This window comes from Drosophila elegans, unplaced genomic scaffold (assembly GCF_018152505.1).
Source record: "Drosophila elegans isolate 14027-0461.03 unplaced genomic scaffold, ASM1815250v1 contig_368, whole genome shotgun sequence".
In the NCBI taxonomy this organism is placed as follows: Eukaryota; Metazoa; Arthropoda; class Insecta; order Diptera; family Drosophilidae; genus Drosophila; species Drosophila elegans.
In genome coordinates this window covers 556,420-577,213 of record NW_024545750.1, presented here as the reverse complement: position 1 = coordinate 577,213, position 20,794 = coordinate 556,420, and the positions used below count along the sequence as shown (strand labels likewise).

Sequence of the window (20,794 nt, the reverse complement as noted above, 5' to 3'; positions counted from 1 at the left end):
TAATTCTGATCATTACATATGGTAGGGGTGGAGTGGCCCCTCCTTTTTCCTAAATATCCTGTTGGTTGTTCGAGGCTGATTGCGAAAAATTTTCCTCCTCCTCTTGGATATTATGCGATTGACCGCTCATCGACTGTCTATTTCCGTCTCTCTCTGAATTATTGATTGAATTGTATGATCGCTTGCAGCTGGTCGAATTATTCGACTGCCTCGAATTATTTGAGTTATATCATTGTCCCGAATAGTTTGAATTCTTAGACAACCTTGATTGTCCACTACCTCCATCTCCCGCTGCCTGGATCGCTAACTGGCCTTCTCTTGGTTTGCTGTTGTTATAGCTGTTATCATACCACTGCCTGTCACGATTATTTTGGCCATAGTTACACTTCGTGTTTCTGTTGTAGTGATTACGGTACGGTCTAACATAATTAGAGGCTTCTGTCTGATTAAGATTATCTGTCCTGAATGGATTACCCATCATTGGATATGGGAACCCAAACCCTGGCCATTCATTCATGGTGGGCATTGAGAACGGCATCGGAAACTGGGGTTGGGTATTTGCAGCTCACCGATACTGCGGCCCAGAGCCCATCTGTGCCTCTGGCACTGGGTTATCCTGTTTTCCTAGCTTCTGTTTCGGAGCCTGCTTAACCCCTTTAGCCTGCGAACCCGTCGATTCTTGGCCCTTCACTTCTACCCCTGGTACCTAAATTTTTCTCCCTGCTGGCTATTTCATAAGCCTTTGCTATGTTCGGTACCCCCATGTTTCGGATAGTAACTCCTATAGGCCCCTTTAAAGCCGAAACAAAGGCATTTAAGGCCATATCCTCGTACCATTTGATATTTTCGCTTCTCAATTATATGCCCTGTTCGCTGGACTTGGCCAGACTCACCAGGGCTTTCTTCAGGGTCATGACATTTGTATACAGTGCTTCCAATTCTAGGTTCTTTTCTTTAATATGGGTCAACTCCATAATAAGGTCTAATTAATACCTTCTTAATTTGATCCCAGTTGAGCTCTGGCTCATCTAATTGGAGGACCTTATCTGCCTCTCCTACAATCTTACTCCTCACTGCTCTAAGCGCTATTACCCCTACATTTGATCTTTCCTCTCCTTTGATCAAGCCTAGTACATGCTTCACTGCTCCTATAGATCCATCTAATTTACCCGAGTCTCCTTCATATTTTGGAATAATTTCCACCAGGTCTATTACCTTGATGGCCTCTAATACACTCGTTGTTGCCATTGGTGTTAACCGTCCTTCTTCTGTCATTCCAACTCTTGAACTAGTTGTAATAACTCTCTTGGCTACATCTAATTGTCTCAATTGTCAACCTCTTTTCTGAGCTTGTTTCAAATTTTTGTTTTTAAGTATGTACGGTATGTGTGCAACTTCTAATTGTTTCAAATTCTTATTTAATAATTATGTTATGAATGTATATTAGTGCTTAACTTAATTTTACTCAAGTATATGTATCCGTGTGAATTAGTTGTTTAGTCGTGTTCTTCTGTAGTTAGTGTTTTTGGACTTCGAGTTTTCGTGTTGAAATGGAGTTCTGTGAATTAATCTGAAAAAATAATTTGTCTCATACTTGGATAAAATAGTAAAATGGATCGTAATAATTTTATTCTTTATTTATTTATTTATTAATTTTTATTTTTATTTATTTATTTATATTCGTCTTATTTTGCCTTATTCTTATTTCTGGCTTGCACGCTGAAGCTAGTTAATCACTGTGCTATACAGCTTCACAACCATTTGCGGACAGTCATTGCTCTACAGGTGTTATTTGCCATTTTCCAATTGTATACGACGCCCCACGCTAGGCATTGCCCTGTGCATTACAGTTCGCCGCCTAATACGTGTGCATGGACCTTAACAATTTTATTTATTTCCAACTTGTTGCAACCGTTATATGCTAAGCTTCACCCTGTGCATTACAGTCCGTCGCCTAATACATATAAATGGATCTCAACAATATTTCTTATTTATTCACAAATTGTCCTAACCGTCCCATGCTAAGCTCCGCCCTGTGCGTTACAGTTCTTCGTCAAATACATGTGAGCGGCTCATGACAATATTTTCATCGAATTTTTATTCAGTCTTGATCCGATCGAGCCAATTTCTTCTCCCTTCCGCCATAACTTGGCCCACTATACTAGGTTGTCTTCGAGCGGCAACAGTAACCGTTCGCCGCCTCGACGGCAACCGTCCGCTTGGTCGACCCGCTCCGTGCAGCACCGAACGTTCGGTGCTCCCGACCATATACCGACGCCGCTCGACAATCTCTTGTCGTACCGATCCATTGCCAATTTATTTATTATCGCACTTTTAATTCTTTACTCCATTTATTATATATTATTATTATTTTATATTTTCCTTTATATATCATTTTGTTTCATATTTATTTGTAATTTATTATTTCACTCCATTTCACACTTCACTCTACACACTCTTACAATATAAGGATAATTATAGTGTTGCAAATTCCTGTCATCCTCCGCCGTCACAGATCCTTCCTTGAGCTTCTTGGGTAGAATCTGTCCTTAGTCGAAGCCCTGCCGACTGCGCCAGTTAACTATATGTAGGTTCTTTGACAAATGTTCCTGGATAGACCCGACCAAATAAATGTTTGGACTTGCTGGTCTATCTCCACGGCCTTTTTTCCTTTTAACTATCTTGTCAATGGTTTTGTTATAGCCGCAAAATTACTTATGAACTTTCTATAGTATCCTAACAGACCTAGGAACGATTTTATCTGCTCCTAGTCTTGGGAATCTCGAATCTTTTCATCGGTTCGATCTATCCTGGGTTTGGTTTGATCCCTTGTCGGGTTACTACATATCCTAAGTATTCCACCTCTTTCCTTAAAAACTCTGTCTTGTCTAGTTGCAACTTGAAGTTTGCCCCCACAAGTTTCTTAACGACTTTTTCCAAATCCGTTACGTGTTCTTGCAGGGATGTCGAGTACACCATAATGTCATCCATTTATATGAGACAGCAATTTCCCAGCAACTCTCCGAAAACATTGTTCATTAATCTTTGAAAGGTTGCTGGGGCGTTGTTTAGCCCGAACGGCATTCGGACATACTCAAAGTGTCCTCCTTCCGCCGAGAAGGCCGTTTTCGGGATGTCATCTTCCTTCACCTCGATCTGGTGATATCCACTCGCCAGATCTAAGGTTGAGAAGTATTTAGAACTACCCAAGCTTTCCAATACGTCATTGATTAATGGCATAGGATATCTGTCTTTAATTACCTTCTCGTTAAGAATCCTATAGTCCACCACTATTCTCCATTTCCTCTCTCCAGAGGCATCCTTCTTGAATGGCTATGTCTAATAATCCTCTGATCTAACAGCTTTTCTAGCTGTCTTCTCACCTCCTGTCTTTCTTTGAATGCATACCTGTACGGCCTGGCGTACACCGGTATGTCATCATTCGTTCTAATTTGGTGCTGGACCGCATTTGTGAATGGCAAATGGTCTCCTTCTTTATGGAATACTTTCGGAAATTTCTTACAAATTCGTTGAAGCTCTTTAAGCTCCTCGCTATTTAAATGTTCAGTTCTGATATTATCAAATGGTATCTTCTTATTTCCATTATCTGTCTCCTCTATATTATTGAGCTCGAAATGTTTGTCAGTTTCGAATTCAAAAACTTTTCTTCCAACGGTTCCTCCAAAAATAATTCCAGATTTTTTTCTGCATAGCTTGTTATTTCGACCAGGCTCTTTCCAGCCACTGCCCTATAGATTCCTTCTGAAATGTTAAAATCCTCCTTTACTATTGTTTCGTTTAGTAAGAAATCCCCATCGGGTACTCGTACCGGCATAGGAATGACTGTTTTTGTCCCTGCTTCTATGCAGTGGACCTCGCTGGGTCTATACTTAGTGGAATGTATCTGCAATTCTGTGTCCGCCATGCGGAACCAGCCACTCTCAATATCAATCACGGCTTTCATTTGTTGCAGCAAGTCTATACCAATTAATCCGTCGAAAAACTGATGAAACCTGAAGAGCAATAATCTCATTTTTCCTACTCCTCCGAATTCTTTGAACATTGGTACGAGTGCTTCCTGCAAAATCGTATGTGATTGGGTAATTGTCTTAATGGCTATTGGTTCATGGAGCTCCTTCACATCCTGTAGTGGATCCTGTATCAATAGTAATTATATTGTTTTGTGTGGGGTAATTCTGATCATTACATATGGTAGGGTGGAGTGGCCCCTCCTTTTTCCTAAATATCCTGTTGGTTGTTCGAGGCTGATTGCGAAAAATTTTCCTCCTCCTCTTGGATATTATGCGATTGACCGCTCATCGACTGTCTATTTCCGTCTCTCTCTGAATTATTGATTGAATTGTATGATCGCTTGCAGCTGGTCGAATTATTCGACTGCCTCGAATTATTTGAGTTATATCATTGTCCCGAATAGTTTGAATTCTTAGACAACCTTGATTGTCCACTACCTCCATCTCCCGCTGCCTGGATCGCTAACTGGCCTTCTCTTGGTTTGCTGTTGTTATAGCTGTTATCATACCACTGCCTGTCACGATTATTTTGGCCATAGTTACACTTCGTGTTTCTGTTGTAGTGATTACGGTACGGTCTAACATAATTAGAGGCTTCTGTCTGATTAAGATTATCTGTCCTGAATGGATTACCCATCATTGGATATGGGAACCCAAACCCTGGCCATTCATTCATGGTGGGCATTGAGAACGGCATCGGAAACTGGGGTTGGGTATTTGCAGCTCACCGATACTGCGGCCCAGAGCCCATCTGTGCCTCTGGCACTGGGTTATCCTGTTTTCCTAGCTTCTGTTTCGGAGCCTCCTTAACCCCTTTAGCCTGCGAACCTGTCGATTCTTGGCCCTTCACTTCTACCCCTGGTAGCTAAATTTTTCTCCCTGCTGGCTATTTCATAAGCCTTTGCTATGTTCGGTACCCCCATGTTTCGGATGGAAACTCCTATAGGCCCCTTTAAAGCCGAAACAAAGGCATTTAAGGCCATATCCTCGTACCATTTGATCTTTTCGCTTCTCAAATATATGCCCTGTTCGCTGGACTTGGCCAGACTCACCAGGGCTTTCTTCAGGGTCATGACATTTGTATACAGTGCTTCCAATTCTAGCTTCTTTTCTTTAATATGGGTCAACTCCATAATAAGGTCTAATTAAAACCTTCTTAATTTGATCCCAGTTGAGCTCTGACTCATCTAATTGGAGGACCTTATCTGCCTCTCCTACAATCTTACTCCTCACTGCTCTAAGCGCTATTACCCCTACATTTGATCTTTCCTCTCCTTTGATCAAGCCTAGTACATGCTTCACTGCTCCTATAAATCCATCTAATTTACCCGAGTCTCCTTCATATTTTGGAATAATTTCCACCAGGTCTATTACCTTGATGGCCTCTAATACACTCGTTGCTGCCTTCTGTCATTCCAACTCTTGAACTAGTTGTAATGAAAATTGTCTCAATTGTCTAGCTCTTTTCTGAGCTTGTTTCAAATTATTGTTTTTAAGTATGTACGGTATGTGTGCTAATTCTAATTGTTTCAAATTCTTATTTAATAATTATGTTATGAATGTATATTAGTGCTTAACTTAATTTTACTCAAGTATATGTATCCGTGTGAATTAATTGTTTAGTCGTGTTCTTCTGTAGTTAGTGTTTTTGGACTTCGAGTTTCCGTGTTGAAATGGAGTTCTGTGAATTAATTTGAAAAAGTAATTTGTATCATACTTGGATAAAATAGTAAAATGGATCGTAATAATTTTATTCTTTATTTATTTATTTATTTATTTTTATTTTTATTTATTTGTTTCTATTCGTCTTATTTTGCCTTATTTTTATTTTTGGCTTGCACGCTGAAGCTAGTTGATCACTGTGCTATACAGCTTCACAACCATTTGCGGACAGTCATTTGCTCTACAGGTGTTATTTGCATTTTCCAATTGTATACGATTGTGCATTACAGTTCGCCGCCTAATACTTTCCAACTTGTTGCAACCGTTACATGCTAAGCTTCACCCTGTGCATTACAGTCCGTCGCCTAATACATATAAATGGATCTCCACAATATTTCTTATTTATTCACAAATTGTCCTAACCATCCCATGCTAAGCTCCGCCCTGTGCGTTACAGTTCTTCGTCAAATACATGTGAGCGGTTCATGACAATATTTTCATTTTGTCTTGATCCGATCGATCCAATTTCTTCTCCCTTCCGCCATAACTTGGCCCACTATACTAGGTTGTCTTCGAGCGGCAACAGTAACCGTTCGCCGCCTCGACGGCAACCGACCGCTCGATCGACCTGCTCGACGCAAACTCGAACCGTCCGTCGACATCTGACATCGGCCATTTATTTTAACCAAAATTAAAATCTCGCACCTTATTTCTATTACTTCTTTAATCTTTACTGCTCATCTTCGAATATTAGCACCGTTTTTCTTATCTTTACCCACTGTGCACAGTTTTTGTTACATTTCATCTTTCCCCTTCTCTAAACGTGGCTCGACCTCTTTACGTTTTAATTTACTGATTTATTTATTCTCGCACTTTTAATTCTTTACTCAATTTAGTATATATTATTATTATTTTATATTTTCTTTTATATATCATTTTGTTTCATATTTATTTGTAATTTATTATTTCACTCCATTTCACACTTCACTCTACTCACTCTTACAATATAAGGATAATTATAGTGTTCCCTGTTATCCTGTCATTCCTGTCATCCTCCGCCGTCACAGATCCTTCCTTGAGCTTCTTGGGTAGAATCTGTCCTTAGTCGAAGCCCTGCCGACTGCGCCAGTTAACTATATGTAGGTTCTTTGACAATGTTCCTGGATAGACCCGACCAAATCAATGTTTGGACTTGCTGGTTTCAAGTTTAAAATCAGAATGAATTCTTTATTTTATAATTCTTTGCTCGAAGCCTAGTGTTTACATACAATATGGTGACCTAGCGGAAGGGAATCGTAATTGGACCGGATGCATATATATACTATATATATATAGTGATTGCGATGTTTGTTTGGTTGGCAACTTAGTTGCCAATGAAGTGTTTGGTTTCTAGCTGCTCGTCAACCGTAGGGGTTTAGGTGGGGAACCGCCGAGGGAATATGCTGAGGCGATAACTCGTTGTCGACATAGGGAAGTGTCGTGTGGTCAATTCGAACAGATTGTAAATTCTCTGTTTTAATTTTCTTCTTATAAATCATCATGCATTCAGACTTTTTGGGGTTTAAGGCTAGACCATTAGCACTTGCCCACTGACTAATTCTTTGAAGGTCAGAGTTACAAGCACCGACACAGTCATTAATACGACAAAGATAACTAATAACGTATAATTGCACATCGTCAGCCTACAAGTGGACTTGACAATGGGACACTGGGACACTACAGTCGGAAGATCATTTATATACATTGAAAACAATATTGGTTCCAGAACAGATCCCTGCGGTACACCCCGCGTAGTCGGTAAAAACGAAGACGAAATAGACGCTGACACTACATATTAATTACGATTACTTAGGTAGGACGATATAAGTTTAATAGAGGTAACGGAAAAATTAAATAGGTTCGTCAATTTACTACAGAGAATTGCATGGTTAACCGTATCGAACGCTTTACTAAAATCAAGAAGTGTAGTCTGAATTGAATTCTTTATTATGGCGTGTGCTGTGCAGCTTCTGAAGGGGCGAAAGCCAGATTGTAGATTGTACATTAAATTGTTTTGCTGTATAAATTGTTTTATCTGGGATGTCGATATTTGCTCAAAGGCTTTGGAGAGATATTGAAGATTAGCAATAGGCCTATATTCATTCCTTCCCTTAGGTGTTCGAATTATCTTCGTAATTTTCCATAGTTCATAGGTTGTAAATGTTATTACAGATTTAAATATATGTGTAATTAGTGGTATTATCTGAGGCAATAGAATTTTTACAAATTTTGGTTTGATATCGTCCAAGCCTGTGGTGTTAGATTTCTCTTTTAATATTGCGTCAATTACATCACATTGAGTAACAAACATACAACTAAACCTATTATCACAGTTGGTCAGAGTAGTCATGTTCAGGTACGAGTTAGAGACTGATTCAGGTACTGGGGCATTAAAGAAGATATTATTGAGGCGGTCAACATCAATGTGTAGTTGATGGGTGATGAGTTTCAGCCGTATTCCTAGGGTTTTCAAGACGGACTAAGTTTGCTTGGTTTAACAGCTTCGTCGAATTTTGACCTGAAATGTATTTTTTTAGCGTGAGTTATTATTATTATTCTTACGTAAGGGAACTAAACTATTAAAAATTTGGACAATTTTGGATTGGAATTTGTCAAGCTGAGAGTCGACCGTGGGCATGGAGTAGATTGAGTTCCAATCATACCAATAAAACTCAGTTGACAGATTGGTCATTTCTATGTTTTTAAAGTCCCTATAAACTATGGAAAGGTCATTACACTGAATGTCAAGATTGTAGGTTAGAAATATGAGGTCATGTTTAGAGAAAACCGGAACTGAAATTTGGTCATATAAAAGGATCTTGGAGTTGTCATTAACAAAAAATACGCCCAATAGTGTTTCAGTAGTACTCGAGAAATGAGTCGCGTGTCTTGAGTTAAATAATTGTAGTCCTAGTGCTGCCATGTTATCCGAGAGGTGATGCTCGACTCGTTGCTTTTAAATAACCTGCTAGAATTATATTGGGTATTGCAGACTTAAATTTGCCAACAGATCAATTTCATTAGAGTAGGGAACAGTTCTATTTGGTCTGTCAATTAAGATTTTTGATGCAGTTTTAGCACTTGTAATTTGTGGTTCGGTGGTTAGCACAGAGAGATGAAGGAGTGACGCTGGTAGTTGCGTTTAGGATTTCGTGCGTGTGAAACTGAAACTCGCTGCGCTATTACAATGTCAGAAAATAATAACAACGCTACAACATCAGAAGTGGGATCTGGCTCGCTGACTAATGAATCATATGGACCATAGCGAATTTTAATGGAAATGCAAAATTAAAATTTGATCGAGCTTATCAAAGCTGTATTATCATCAACACCAGAAACAACAAATAAAAAAAACAATTTGCTACCAAAATTCAACGCGGATTTCGATGACGCTGACGCATCGGCGTGGTGCTCTACAGTTAATATAATTTTGGCAGAAAATACCGTAAAAGGCAGCGCGTTGGTGATGGCCTTGAGTGCATCGTTGGCAGGTGGTGCGTCGCAGTGGCTTGCACAAACATGTTATCCTGACATAACTTGGGACGAACTTTTCAGGCAGCGTTTTGGCAGTGAAGAAACGCCAGCGGCTATGTTTCTGTCAATGTTAGCTAATTGTCCGACCGATGACGAATGTCTCTCCAATTATGCTAGCCGAATGATAACGTCACTTCTCACAAAATGGCGTGACATGGCATGCAGTTTCGGTGACGATTGCCAAGATGGCTCACGTTGATACTAGATTGCAGCGCCTAACCTTTACTTCAAATATGCGCACCAGAAGTGAATTACAAACCGAGCTTAAAACATTCACGTTCAACAAAAGAAAGAAAACTTTGCAAGAGGAAATATCTTCAACTGACGTAAAGCGTCCGAAACTTTCAACAATCAAGTGCCATTTTTGTGGTAAATTAGGCCACAAAATGATGGAATGTCGAGCTAAACAGCACCAAAATCATCCTTCGTCTCACGGAACATTCTGGAACAGTAGCGACAGGAGCGCACTTGGTCACTAAATAAAAGCGAATGTAACCTTCTTTAAGTGTGGTGAACTTGGCCATATTTCAACACATTGCAGTAAGTTCAAGATGGATAAACACAATGATACACACCAGATAAAAAGAGTGGAGCTATGCGAAGTGGTTGAGCCTAAAGAAGAGATGGTTCATCGAGGCGAGACGTTCATGACAACTTTCGATTTTGGATCGGAATGCTCATTTATAAAACTGAAGAAATTGGTTGGTAAAAGAATTAACCATGTATTTATGTTGAAGGCTATTGGTAGTGGCGGCATATGTAGCACATTACAAATACTGAGCAACGTAAAAACGTATTGAAGTTATGTTTTATGTTTTGGACAATGAGTATTTGAAGATTTAATGTTATAGTATAACCAGGAAAATTCGAGATTGTTAGATCAAAAACTGTAAACTATTGTTCTAATGATGAAAAATTTTGTGAATTAAATACCGATCTTGTGGGAGAAGATAGAGGTAAATTGCAAGATATATTGGAAAAAAATTCAAAAGTCTTTATTAATGGAATTCCTTCGACTAGAGTTAGTTCGGGTGAAATGAAAATAAAATTAGTAGACCCAAGAAAAATTGTTCAACGAAGACCATATAGGCTTAGCCCAAATGAAAGAGAATTAATACGAGACAAGATTAAGGAATTATTACAAGGTCAAATCATAAAGCCAAGTTGCTCACCTTACGCCAGTCCCATAATGTTGGTTAACAAAAAAGACGGCAATAATCGTTTGTGTGTTGATTACCGTGAATTACATTCTAATACAGTCGCAGATAGATATCCCTTGCCACGTATATCAGATCAGATAGCCAGACTTTATGGAGCAAAATATTTTACATGTTTAGACATGGCAAGTGGGTATTATCATTATTATTAGACCTTGCAAATACGTTTGTTGTCGTTTATATGGATAACGTAATGGTGGCTGCTGAAACAAAAAGTGAGGCTTTGGAAAGGTTGCAAATTACTCTTAATTGTCTCACGGAGGCTGGATTCTCATTCAATGTAAAAAAATGTTCTTTTCTCAAGTCAACAGTTCAATATCTGGGGTATGAAGTGAGTGCAGGTGAAATCCGCCCGAATTCGCATAAAGTTACAGCGTTAACTACCTTGCCACCTCCTAAGACAGTATCTGCTTTACGCCAATTTATTGGATTAGCGTCTTACTTCAGGCAATTTATGCAAGGATTTTCCTGTTTTATGAAACCGTTATATATTTTGACTTCGGAGAAGAATGATTTTGTTTGGAAATCGGAACATGAAGAAATTAGACAAAAAGTTATTTCTATCCTTACACAAAAGCCAGTTTTAGTAATTTTTGATCCGAACCATCCGATCGAATTGCATACTGATGCAAGTTCTCGGGGATACGGTGCCATCTTGTTACACAAAATCAATAACAAGTCTCATGTCATTGAATATTTTAGTAAGGCTGCTTCTCCGGCTGAATCACGGTATCATTCTTATGAGTTAGAAACTCTTGCTGTTGTTTTGTCTATAAAACATTTTCGGCATTATCTATTGGGTAGAAATTTTGTTGTCTTCACTGATTGTAACTCACTTAAAGCATCAAGAACTAAAAAGGATCTATGTCCCAGGGTACAAAGATGGTGGGCGTATTTACAGTCCTTTACATTTGACATACAATATTAAGAAGGCAAACGAATGTCTCATGTTGACTTCTTTTCAAGAAATCCGCCTTCAGCAGAATTGACTTGCACAACTCTAGAAAAACGAGTAAATTTGGCGGAAATATCTGACAATTGGCTTTTGGCCGAACAGCGTCAAGATTCTGAAATAGTTAATATTGTAAATAAATTGAAAGAAAATTCTCTTGCTGAGGACATTGCTAAAACTTACGAATTGAGAGCAGGAATACTTTATCGAAAAATTCAGCGAAATGGTAGAACTCGAACATTATCAATTGTTCCTCGACCATTTAGATGGTCCGTAATAAATCAAGTTCATGAGTCCATCATGCATTTGGGATGGGAGAAGACTTTAGATAAGGCCTATGATTATTACTGGTTCGATAATATGTCCAAGTATATTCGGAAGTTTGTTGATAACTGCATTACATGTAAAATGTCGAAGTCTTCTTCGGGTAAAGTTCAAGTAAGTCTTCATCCAATACCAAAAGTAAATACACCTTGGCACACAATTCACATTGACATAACTGGAAAGTTGAGTGGGAAGTCTGATCAGAAGGAATATATCATTGTTCAGGTGGACGCTTTCACTAAATTTGTTTATTTAACCCATTCGCTTAAAATTGATGCTGAAAATTGCATAAATGCTGTCACGTCCGCTATTTCTCTATTTGGAGTACCAAATCGCATAATAGCGGATCAGGCAGATGTTTCGCCAGCACTAGATTTAGTGAGCTTCGTTCAAAACAAAAAATTAATTTGCATTTGATTGCGACAGGTGCAAGTAGGGCTAATGGCCAAGTTGAACGCATTATGAGCACCTTAAAGAACTTATTAACGGCCGTTGAATCTAGCAATCGATATTGGCAAGATGCATTAGGAGAATTTCAATTAGCCTTGAACTTTAAGGTTAGTCGAGTGACAAAAGCAAGCCCCTTTGAATTGTTTATCGGCAAAGTTGCTCGCCCGTTGTTTCCACCATGCGATATGGTAGAAGAGGACGACCTGGCAGAAGTAAGAACACGAGAAGGTCAAAATATTCCAGCTGCAGCAACATATAACAATTTGATAAAAACAAGGCTAAAATTGTTGGTTGAAGATTTCGTATTGTTAAAAAATGAAGAGAGGCATCAAACAAAGTTGAATCCAAAGTTTAGGGGGCCGTTTCAAATAACTGAATTGTGAGAGGGGGCTAGATATATGCTCAGGTCTTTGACAATTATTAGAAAATATAAATATGCTCAGATGACATAGGAAAAATGCCAAATGCTCAAATACCAATTGAATTTGAAAGTTGTAATAAGGATTTAAATAATGTAATTGAAACATAAACTGTTGAATGAGACAGTAATGAAATCATGAAAAAATAAACTGTTGAAAGAGACAGTAATGAAAAAAATAAACAGAAACTATTGAAAGAGACAATAATGAAATAGTTGAAAGACACTGTTGAAAGAGACAGTAATGAATTAGTTGAAAAAAAACACTGTTAAAAGAGACAGTACTGATATCATGTAAAAATAAACTGTTGAAAGAGACAGTACAGTTGTTTTTATGAGTTAATAATAAATCTGTAATAATAATGTAAGCACAAGTGCAAAACAATTGTTTTGGTCATGGCGTGTGGCGCATTAGATAAGATTATGAGAAGCCCAAATGGTTAATGATAAAGAGCTGTATCAATAGGAAGATGTTATTTGTAATAGAAATAATAGATTTAGATGAAAAATTTAAAGTTAAATTTGATTAAACTTTTATAAGGTGATTGAATGGTAACAAAGCATTTTAGTAATATTGCATCAGACTCTAACGGTTAAAAAAGTTATTTCTACCTTACACAAAAGCCAGTTTTAGTAATTTTTGATCCGAATCATCCGATTGAGTTGCATACTGGTGCAAGTTCTCGGGGATACGGTGCCATCTTGTTACACAAAATCAACAACAAGTCTCTTGTCATTGAATATTATAGTAAGGCTGCTTCTCCAGCTGAATCACGGTATCATTCTCATGAACAAGAAACGGTTGCTGTTGTTTTGTCTATAAAACATTTTAGCCATTATCTATAGGGTAGAAATTTTGTTGTCTTCACTGATTGTAACTCACTTAAAGCATCAAGAACTTAAAAGGATCTATGTCCCAGGGTACAAAGATGGTGGGCGTATTTACAGTCCTTTACATTTGACATACAATATAAAGAAGGCAAACGAATGTCTCATGTTCACTTCTTTTCAAGAAATCAGCCATCAGCAGAATTGACTTGCAAAACTCTAGAAAAACGAGTAAATTGGCGGAAATATCTGACAATTGGCTTTTGGCCGAACACGTCAATAGTTAATATTGTAAATAAATCGAAAGAAAATTCTCTTGCTGAGGACATTGCTAAAACTTACGAATTGAGAGCAGGAATACTGTATCGAAAAATTCAGCGAAATGGTAGAACTCGAACCTTATATATTGTTTCTCGACCATTTAGATGGTCCGTAATAAATCAAATTCATGAGTCCATCATGCATTTGGGATGGGAGAAGACTTTAGATAAGGCCTATGACTATTACTGGTTCGATAATATGTCCAAGTATAACTGCATTACATGTAAAATGTCAAAGTCTTCTTCGGGTAAAGTTCAAGTAAGTCTTCATCCAATACCAAAAGTAAATACACCTTGGCACACCATTCACATCGACATAACTGGGAAATTGAGTGGCAAGTCTGATCAAAAGGAATATATCATTGTTCCGGTGGACGCTTTCACTAAATTGAAATTTCTCTGTTTGGAGTACCAAATCGCATAGTAGCGGATCAGGCAGATGTTTCGCCAGCACTAGATTTAGTGAGCTTCGTTCAAAACAAAAAATTAATTTGCATTTGATTGCGACAGGTGCAAGTAGGGCTAATGGTCAAGTTGAACGCATTATGAGCACCTTAAAGAACTTATTAACGGCCGTTGAAACTAGCAATCGATATTGGCAAGATGCATTAGGAGAATTTCAATTAGCCTTGAACTTTAAGGTAAGTCGAGTGACAAAAGCAAGCCCCTTTGAATTGTTTATCGGCAAAGTTGCTCGCCTGTTGGGGTTGCTTCCACCATGCGATATGGTAGAAGAGGTCGACCTGGCAGAATTACTTCACGAGAAGATCAAAATATTCCAGCTGCAGCAACATATAACAATTTGATAAAAACAAGGCTAAAATTGTTGGTTGAAGATTTCGTATTGTTAAAAAATGAAGAGAGGCATCAAACAAAGTTGAATCCAAAGTTTAGGGGGCCGTTTCAAATAACTGAATTGTGAGAGGGGGATAGATATATGCTCAGGTCTTTGACAATTAATAGAAAATATAAATATGCTCAGATGACATAGGAAAAATGCCAAATGCTCAAATACCAGTTGAATTTGAAAGTTGTAATAAGGATTTAAATAATGTAATTGAAACATAAACTGTTGAATGAGACAGTAATGAAATCATCTAAAAATAAACTGTTGAAAGAGACAGTAATGAAAAAAATAAACAGAAACTATTGAAAGAGACAATAATGTGGTAGGTGTTTAACTATTCTTTATTCTCACACGTCTTAATGCTACCACTCGCTCACACTCCAAGTTTCAGAAATGACCTCTCGGAGAGATTCTCTTACAGTTCATGTTACTTAACATAGGTTTAACATAACTCTTAACATAAATATCGTATATTGGTGTTTTATAATTATTTGTATTGTGTAAGTATCGGTATAATAATATAAGTGTGTTAGTGTGTGTATGAGCCTACTACAATTCGGCCATCCTGTAATACGGATCCCCTGATCCTGGTTTCTTTTGGAAACAATTTTGACAAATTACTCTTATATCTATCTTATACTAAGACAGTGTTTAGTTACATGTATTTTCTTCATTTATTTTTTCGTTTTCCTATCCAGGGTCTTATGTTTTGAGCACTCCATACACCCTTGTATGGATTTCGAGACACTTGAAAACCTTCAACATCCTTTAGTAAGAACCTGTCATTGCGAAGCACTTTAGCAATTGTATATGGGCCTTTGTTTTTTGGGATCAACTTCCTAGCAACTCCCGCAGTGCTGTCAAAATTTTTTACCATTACGTAATCTCCTTTCGTGTAATCCTTTGGCTTTTTCTTTGTCTTATCATAATATGTTTCATTGTATTTCTGCGCTTGTATTTGTTTCTCTATTGCCAGTTTTCGAATCTCATCCAAATTCTCTACTCGGGCTGTGTTGTTAATTTCTTCTAACTTATCCCTAAATTCATCAATAATCTGACCTCTCTGCTCTACACCAAACAGCATTTTGCTAGGAATTTGTCTTATACTTCTGTGTACAGTGTTATTAAGTGCATGTTCAACTTGTTCGATTACATTATCCCAATGTACAGTATTTTCAGGCTCCGTTAATTTGGCTATCATGGGCCCTATGCTCCTGTTTATGCGTTCCACTTGACCATTTGCTTGTGGAGAACCTGTCGCTATTTTCAAATGTTTGATGTTTGTTTCTGTTAAAAATTCACTAAATTCATTAGATGTAAAACAACTGCCTCTATCTGAAACTATACATTTTGGTTTGCTATACGCTCTAAAATAATCGGATAAAGCTTTAATTACTTCTTTTGTGCTTGTTGTCTTTGTTGTATAAAGTCTAACGAATTTCGTAAAACCATCTATGATTAGGAAAATGTGCTTGTTTGCTCTTCCTGCTGCCACTGGTCCGTAATGATCGATGTGCAACAAATCAAACGGCCTGTCTCCTTTGGGGATACTGTGTAAAAAGCCTTCTGATTTTCCAGTATTTGGTGAGAATGCTACGCATTTTAAACAATTCTCAATGTGATTCTTGCATTTTTCCTTAATATTTTTAAACCAATAACTCTTTGAAATTGCATCTATCATCTTGTCTCTACCAACGTGACCAAGTTCATTATGATATTTATGCAAGACGTGTCGTTCCATGTCCTCAGGGACAAAAAATAGTAAACGATCGTCATTCGTTTTTCTGTACACAACGCCGTTTCTCATTTCGAAATGTTTGAGTTGATTTTTTTCTAATTCTTCCTTAATTTTCTGTATATCGATATCTTTTGATTGACAGATTAAAAGATTGTCCTCAAAACTAGTGGTTTCTACTATTGAAATATAACATCTGCTCAGAGCATCTACGTGTTGCATTTTTGTTCCGGATCTATGAATTAGTTCATAATCATAATTCTGCAGTTCAAGTGCCCATCGGGCGATTCTAGGATTTAGTTCGACTCTGTTTAATGTCAGAGTTAAGGAATTGCAGTCGGTTATTATTTTAAAATGTTTACCATGAAGATAGATTCGAAATCTACGCAGGGCATAGATGATAGCAAGGGTTTCCAGCTCGAAGCTGTGGTATTTTGCCTCAGTCTCTGTACTTCGCTTTGAAAAGTAGAATACGGGATGGAGTTTTCCATCTCCCTTCCTTTGCAATAAAACCGCACCGAAACCCATAGCGCTTGCATCGCAATGTAATTCAACCTCATCTTTATGATTATATATGGCTAAAACAGGTGATTCTATTAGTTTTTTTTTTTAGGTTCAAGAAACAGTCTAGTTCTCTTTCTTGGAAAGAAAATTCCTTGTCTTTCCTTAAAGTGTCATAAAGTGGATTAGCTAATGTGGAGAAATCTTTTATAAACCTTCTAAAATAGGAACATAGTCCTAAAAAGCTTTGTACGTTATGTACTTTTTCGGGAATTGAGAAATTTTTAATTACATCAATACCTCTGTCGTCTGCTCTGATTCCTTCTTTGGTAATAAAAAAACCTAGGTACTTTATGTTGGATTGCATAAACTCGCATTTGTCCATACGAAGCTCTAACTTATTGTTAACTAATCTTATTAAAACTTCTTTTAAAGTCCTTAAATGTTCTTCCACATCTTTGCTTGCTATCATAATGTCATCCATGTATATGATTACTTTATTTTCCCGTATCAAATCCGCAAAAATTTTATTTACAAAGCGTTGAAATACTGCTGATGCATTCTTAATGCCCATAGGCATCCTTAAAAATTCAAATTGTCCTAATGGAGTGACAAACGAAGTATATTTTACTGACTCATCGCTAACGAATACGTGAAAGTAACCATTTTTCAAGTCGAGCTTTGAAAATACACTTTTATTTACTAATTTGTCTAGAAGGTCATCTATTAAAGGCAATGGATAATTGTCCTTTATTAAAACTTTGTTTAATTTTCGATAGTCTATACATAAACGCAAGTCTCCTGTTTTTTTCTTTACCAGTACAATGGGAGAAGCATATTCTGAATCACTGTTCCTTATAATTCCATTGTCTAAATATTCGTCTAATAATTTTTGAAGCTGATCCTTTTCAGTAAAAGAAAGTCGCCTTGGTGAACAACTGAAAGGTTTGGATTTGTCTAAACTAATTTTCATTTCGCATCTTGTTAAAGGAGTATCTGGTCTTTTAGCGTTGACATAATATTCTTCAAACATTTACATTTCGTTTGATAGCTTACATCGCTCCCACAGTTGTAGTCTACAAACTGATCATCAGCTACGTTGATATCTAACATATCTCTTTCAAAACTGTCTTCAAAATGTTCTGTTTTTTCACCTCGAGGCATCTCTGTTTTCCTTTGCCTGTGTGTTGACCCATTTCTAATAGTTTGTTGCTTATTAATATTCTCATTTTCCAGTTGAACACCGTTAACAGTCTCTCTTAAACTTTTTCCGGTACTACTTGTCTTTTCTGGCAAACTTCTCTCTATAGTTGCCTCTGATCGTTCATTAAAATATTTATTTCCTGTCAATTCTTCATTAATCGATTCATTTCCTACAAATTTTTCATTAATATTTGCATTTCTTAACCATTTTCCATTAATGAATTCATTTTCTAAAAACTTTGCATTATCAGTTGTATTTCCTAACAATTTTTGATTAACAGTTTCCTTTCCTAACAGTTTTTCATTAACAGTTGCCTTTCCTAACAGTTTTTCATTTTTACAAACTTTTTCGCCAGTCGTTTCATTTTCTAAAGATTTTTCCCTAACGGTCTCGTTAAAATTCTCGTTGGAATCGCAGTTGGCTTCTGCGGTAATTGCTAGTTGTTGATCCTTTTTCCCAGGTGTTAGGTTTGAGCCATGGGCATCTATTTTTAATAAGTCATTAATATTTCCATAAGTTTCAAGAGTGTCGAGATTCATGCTCAAACCATAAAGATTCATAAAGTCCCTTCCCAGGACTGCGTCGTGCCTCATAGATTCATTTGCTACAACAATCATATCAAATTTAATCTTTAATTTTTCTTTTAAAACGAAACATGAAGTTTTTCCAAAAATGTTAAGTTGGCTCTGGTTCAGCCCATGATAAACTTGGTTAACGTTACTTAATGATAATGCAGCTGGAATTCTGGACTGCTTAATGAATGATATCGCGCTTCCTGAGTCTATGAGACATTCTGCAATAATATGTGAATTGAGGTGGTGATCGAAAAAAATTACTACTTTTCTTACATAGTTGTTGTCGTTGCTATTGTTGTTGTTGTTGTTGCTATTGTTGTAGGTGTTGCTCTTCCTCTGGCGGCATTCTCCCACAAAATGACCCATTTCTCCGCATGCGAAACAAGGTCCAGGTGCCCTTGCTGGCTTGCGGCATTCCTTGGCGAAATGGCCCTTCGAGTTGCAGTTCCTGCAGCGCAAGTTGTTGATCTGTGTCGCTTCCAACGTCGACTTCTTGGGTGCGTATGTTCCGGGCTGTTGTGGAAGACGTATATTGGCAAATGCTAGCAGCATCTGCTCCGGATTTGCGAACCTTTGAATACGGGCTTGATCACGCAAACTTGCAGATGGGATTCCTTCGATGAGTTGTTCGAGCAGTTCCTCAGTGTCCATGTTGATGGCTTGGGACATCATTGTTTTATCCTCGAAATACAGTGTGAATCTCTCGTCCTTTTGCCATTTCCGTTGCTCGAATTTGCGGCGACGCTCTGATTTGGACGCCGTGTTTCCAAATGCTATGATTAGTTGTTCGCACATTCGTTCAAAAGAATCTAGTATTCGGGATGGGTTGGCGTGCAGCCAACGCTGGCAATTACCTTTTAATTTGGTAACGAGTAGCATTCTTAGGCAGTCATTATCTAAGTTGTAGATTTGGCCTATTTTCTTAAGGTGATCCACCCAGTTGCGTGCACAAATGTTTCCGTCGAAGTCGATGGCAGCTTCTCTGGCAAACGAGAGTGAAGCTGCTGATCCAGCCCTGGACGATGGAACTCCCTGTGTTTCATTCCGTTCACCTTCCACGTTGCCACCTAATCCGTTTCCTATAGCGATTGAAGTTGGATTGCTGGCGTTGCCATCTGATGCATCTCCAATTGGCTGTTCGCGCGCAACGTGTGTCTCTGCCTGTTGTTGTTGTTGTTGGATGGTACCGCAAGTTTCAGCCTGCTGTTGCTGTTGTTGTATGGTACCGCAAGTTTCAGCCTGCTGTTGCTGTTGTTGTATGGCGATCCCTTCTAACTGTTGTTGCTGCATGGCGCCACGCGTCTCCGCTCGCCGCAACGCATTCTGCTGCGCAATAATTGTTGTTTGCAGCTGCGTGATAATTTCTAGAAGGTCGTCCAGGTCTGCAACATCGCCGGAGACGCCATCCTGTTGTGCCTGCGATGCCCTTTCAGGGTTGGTGTTAACCTCTTCACGTTCTGTTCCAGAGACGCCAGCTTGATCTTCTCCAGCATTTTGGTCAACTTCTGCCTCTGGTACTTGACCTCGTTGTTCTGGCGGTATCTGCCCTAGACGAGCCATCAACTCGGTTTTAACACCTTGGGTTGATAAGCCCAATGCTGAAAGCCATCTTTTCAGCTGGACGACCGTAAATTGGTTCAAATTATTCTCGTTCATGGCGTAGATTTGACCACTTCTGAATTTGTGGTAGGTGTTTAACTATTCTTTATTCTCACACGTCTTAATGCTACCACTCGCTCACACTCCAAGTTTCAGAAATGACCTCTCGGAGAGATTCTCTTACAGTTCATGTTACTTAACATAGGTTTAACATAACTCTTAACATAAATATCGTATATTGGTGTTTTATAATTATTTGTATTGTGTAAGTATCGGTATAATAATATAAGTGTGTTAGTGTGTGTATGAGCCTACTACAATAATGAAATAGTTGAAAGACACTGTTGAAAGAGACAGTAATGAATTAGTTGAAAAAGACACTGTTGAAAGAGATAGTACTGAAATCATGTAAAAATAAACTGTTGAAAGAGACAGTACGGTTGTTTTTATGAGTTAATAATAAATCTGTAATAATAATGTAAGCACAAGTGCAAAACAATTGTTTTGGTCATGGCGTGTGGCGCATTAGATAAGATTATGAGAAGCCCAAATGGTTAA

General features: G+C 38.0%; 1 protein-coding gene across 1 annotated transcript in view; it reads right to left on the bottom strand.

Moving 5' to 3' along the window:
* The window catches only part of LOC121467302, a 53,246-nt gene extending 32,953 nt beyond the window's left edge, over positions 1–20,293 (bottom strand). Inside the window, 2 exon segments of the mRNA XM_041708685.1 lie at positions 18,911–19,410; positions 19,492–20,293. Of these exon segments, the coding sequence (XP_041564619.1) occupies positions 18,911–19,410; positions 19,492–20,293 (1,302 nt within the window).
* Between the last annotated feature and the right edge of the window lie 501 nt (positions 20,294–20,794).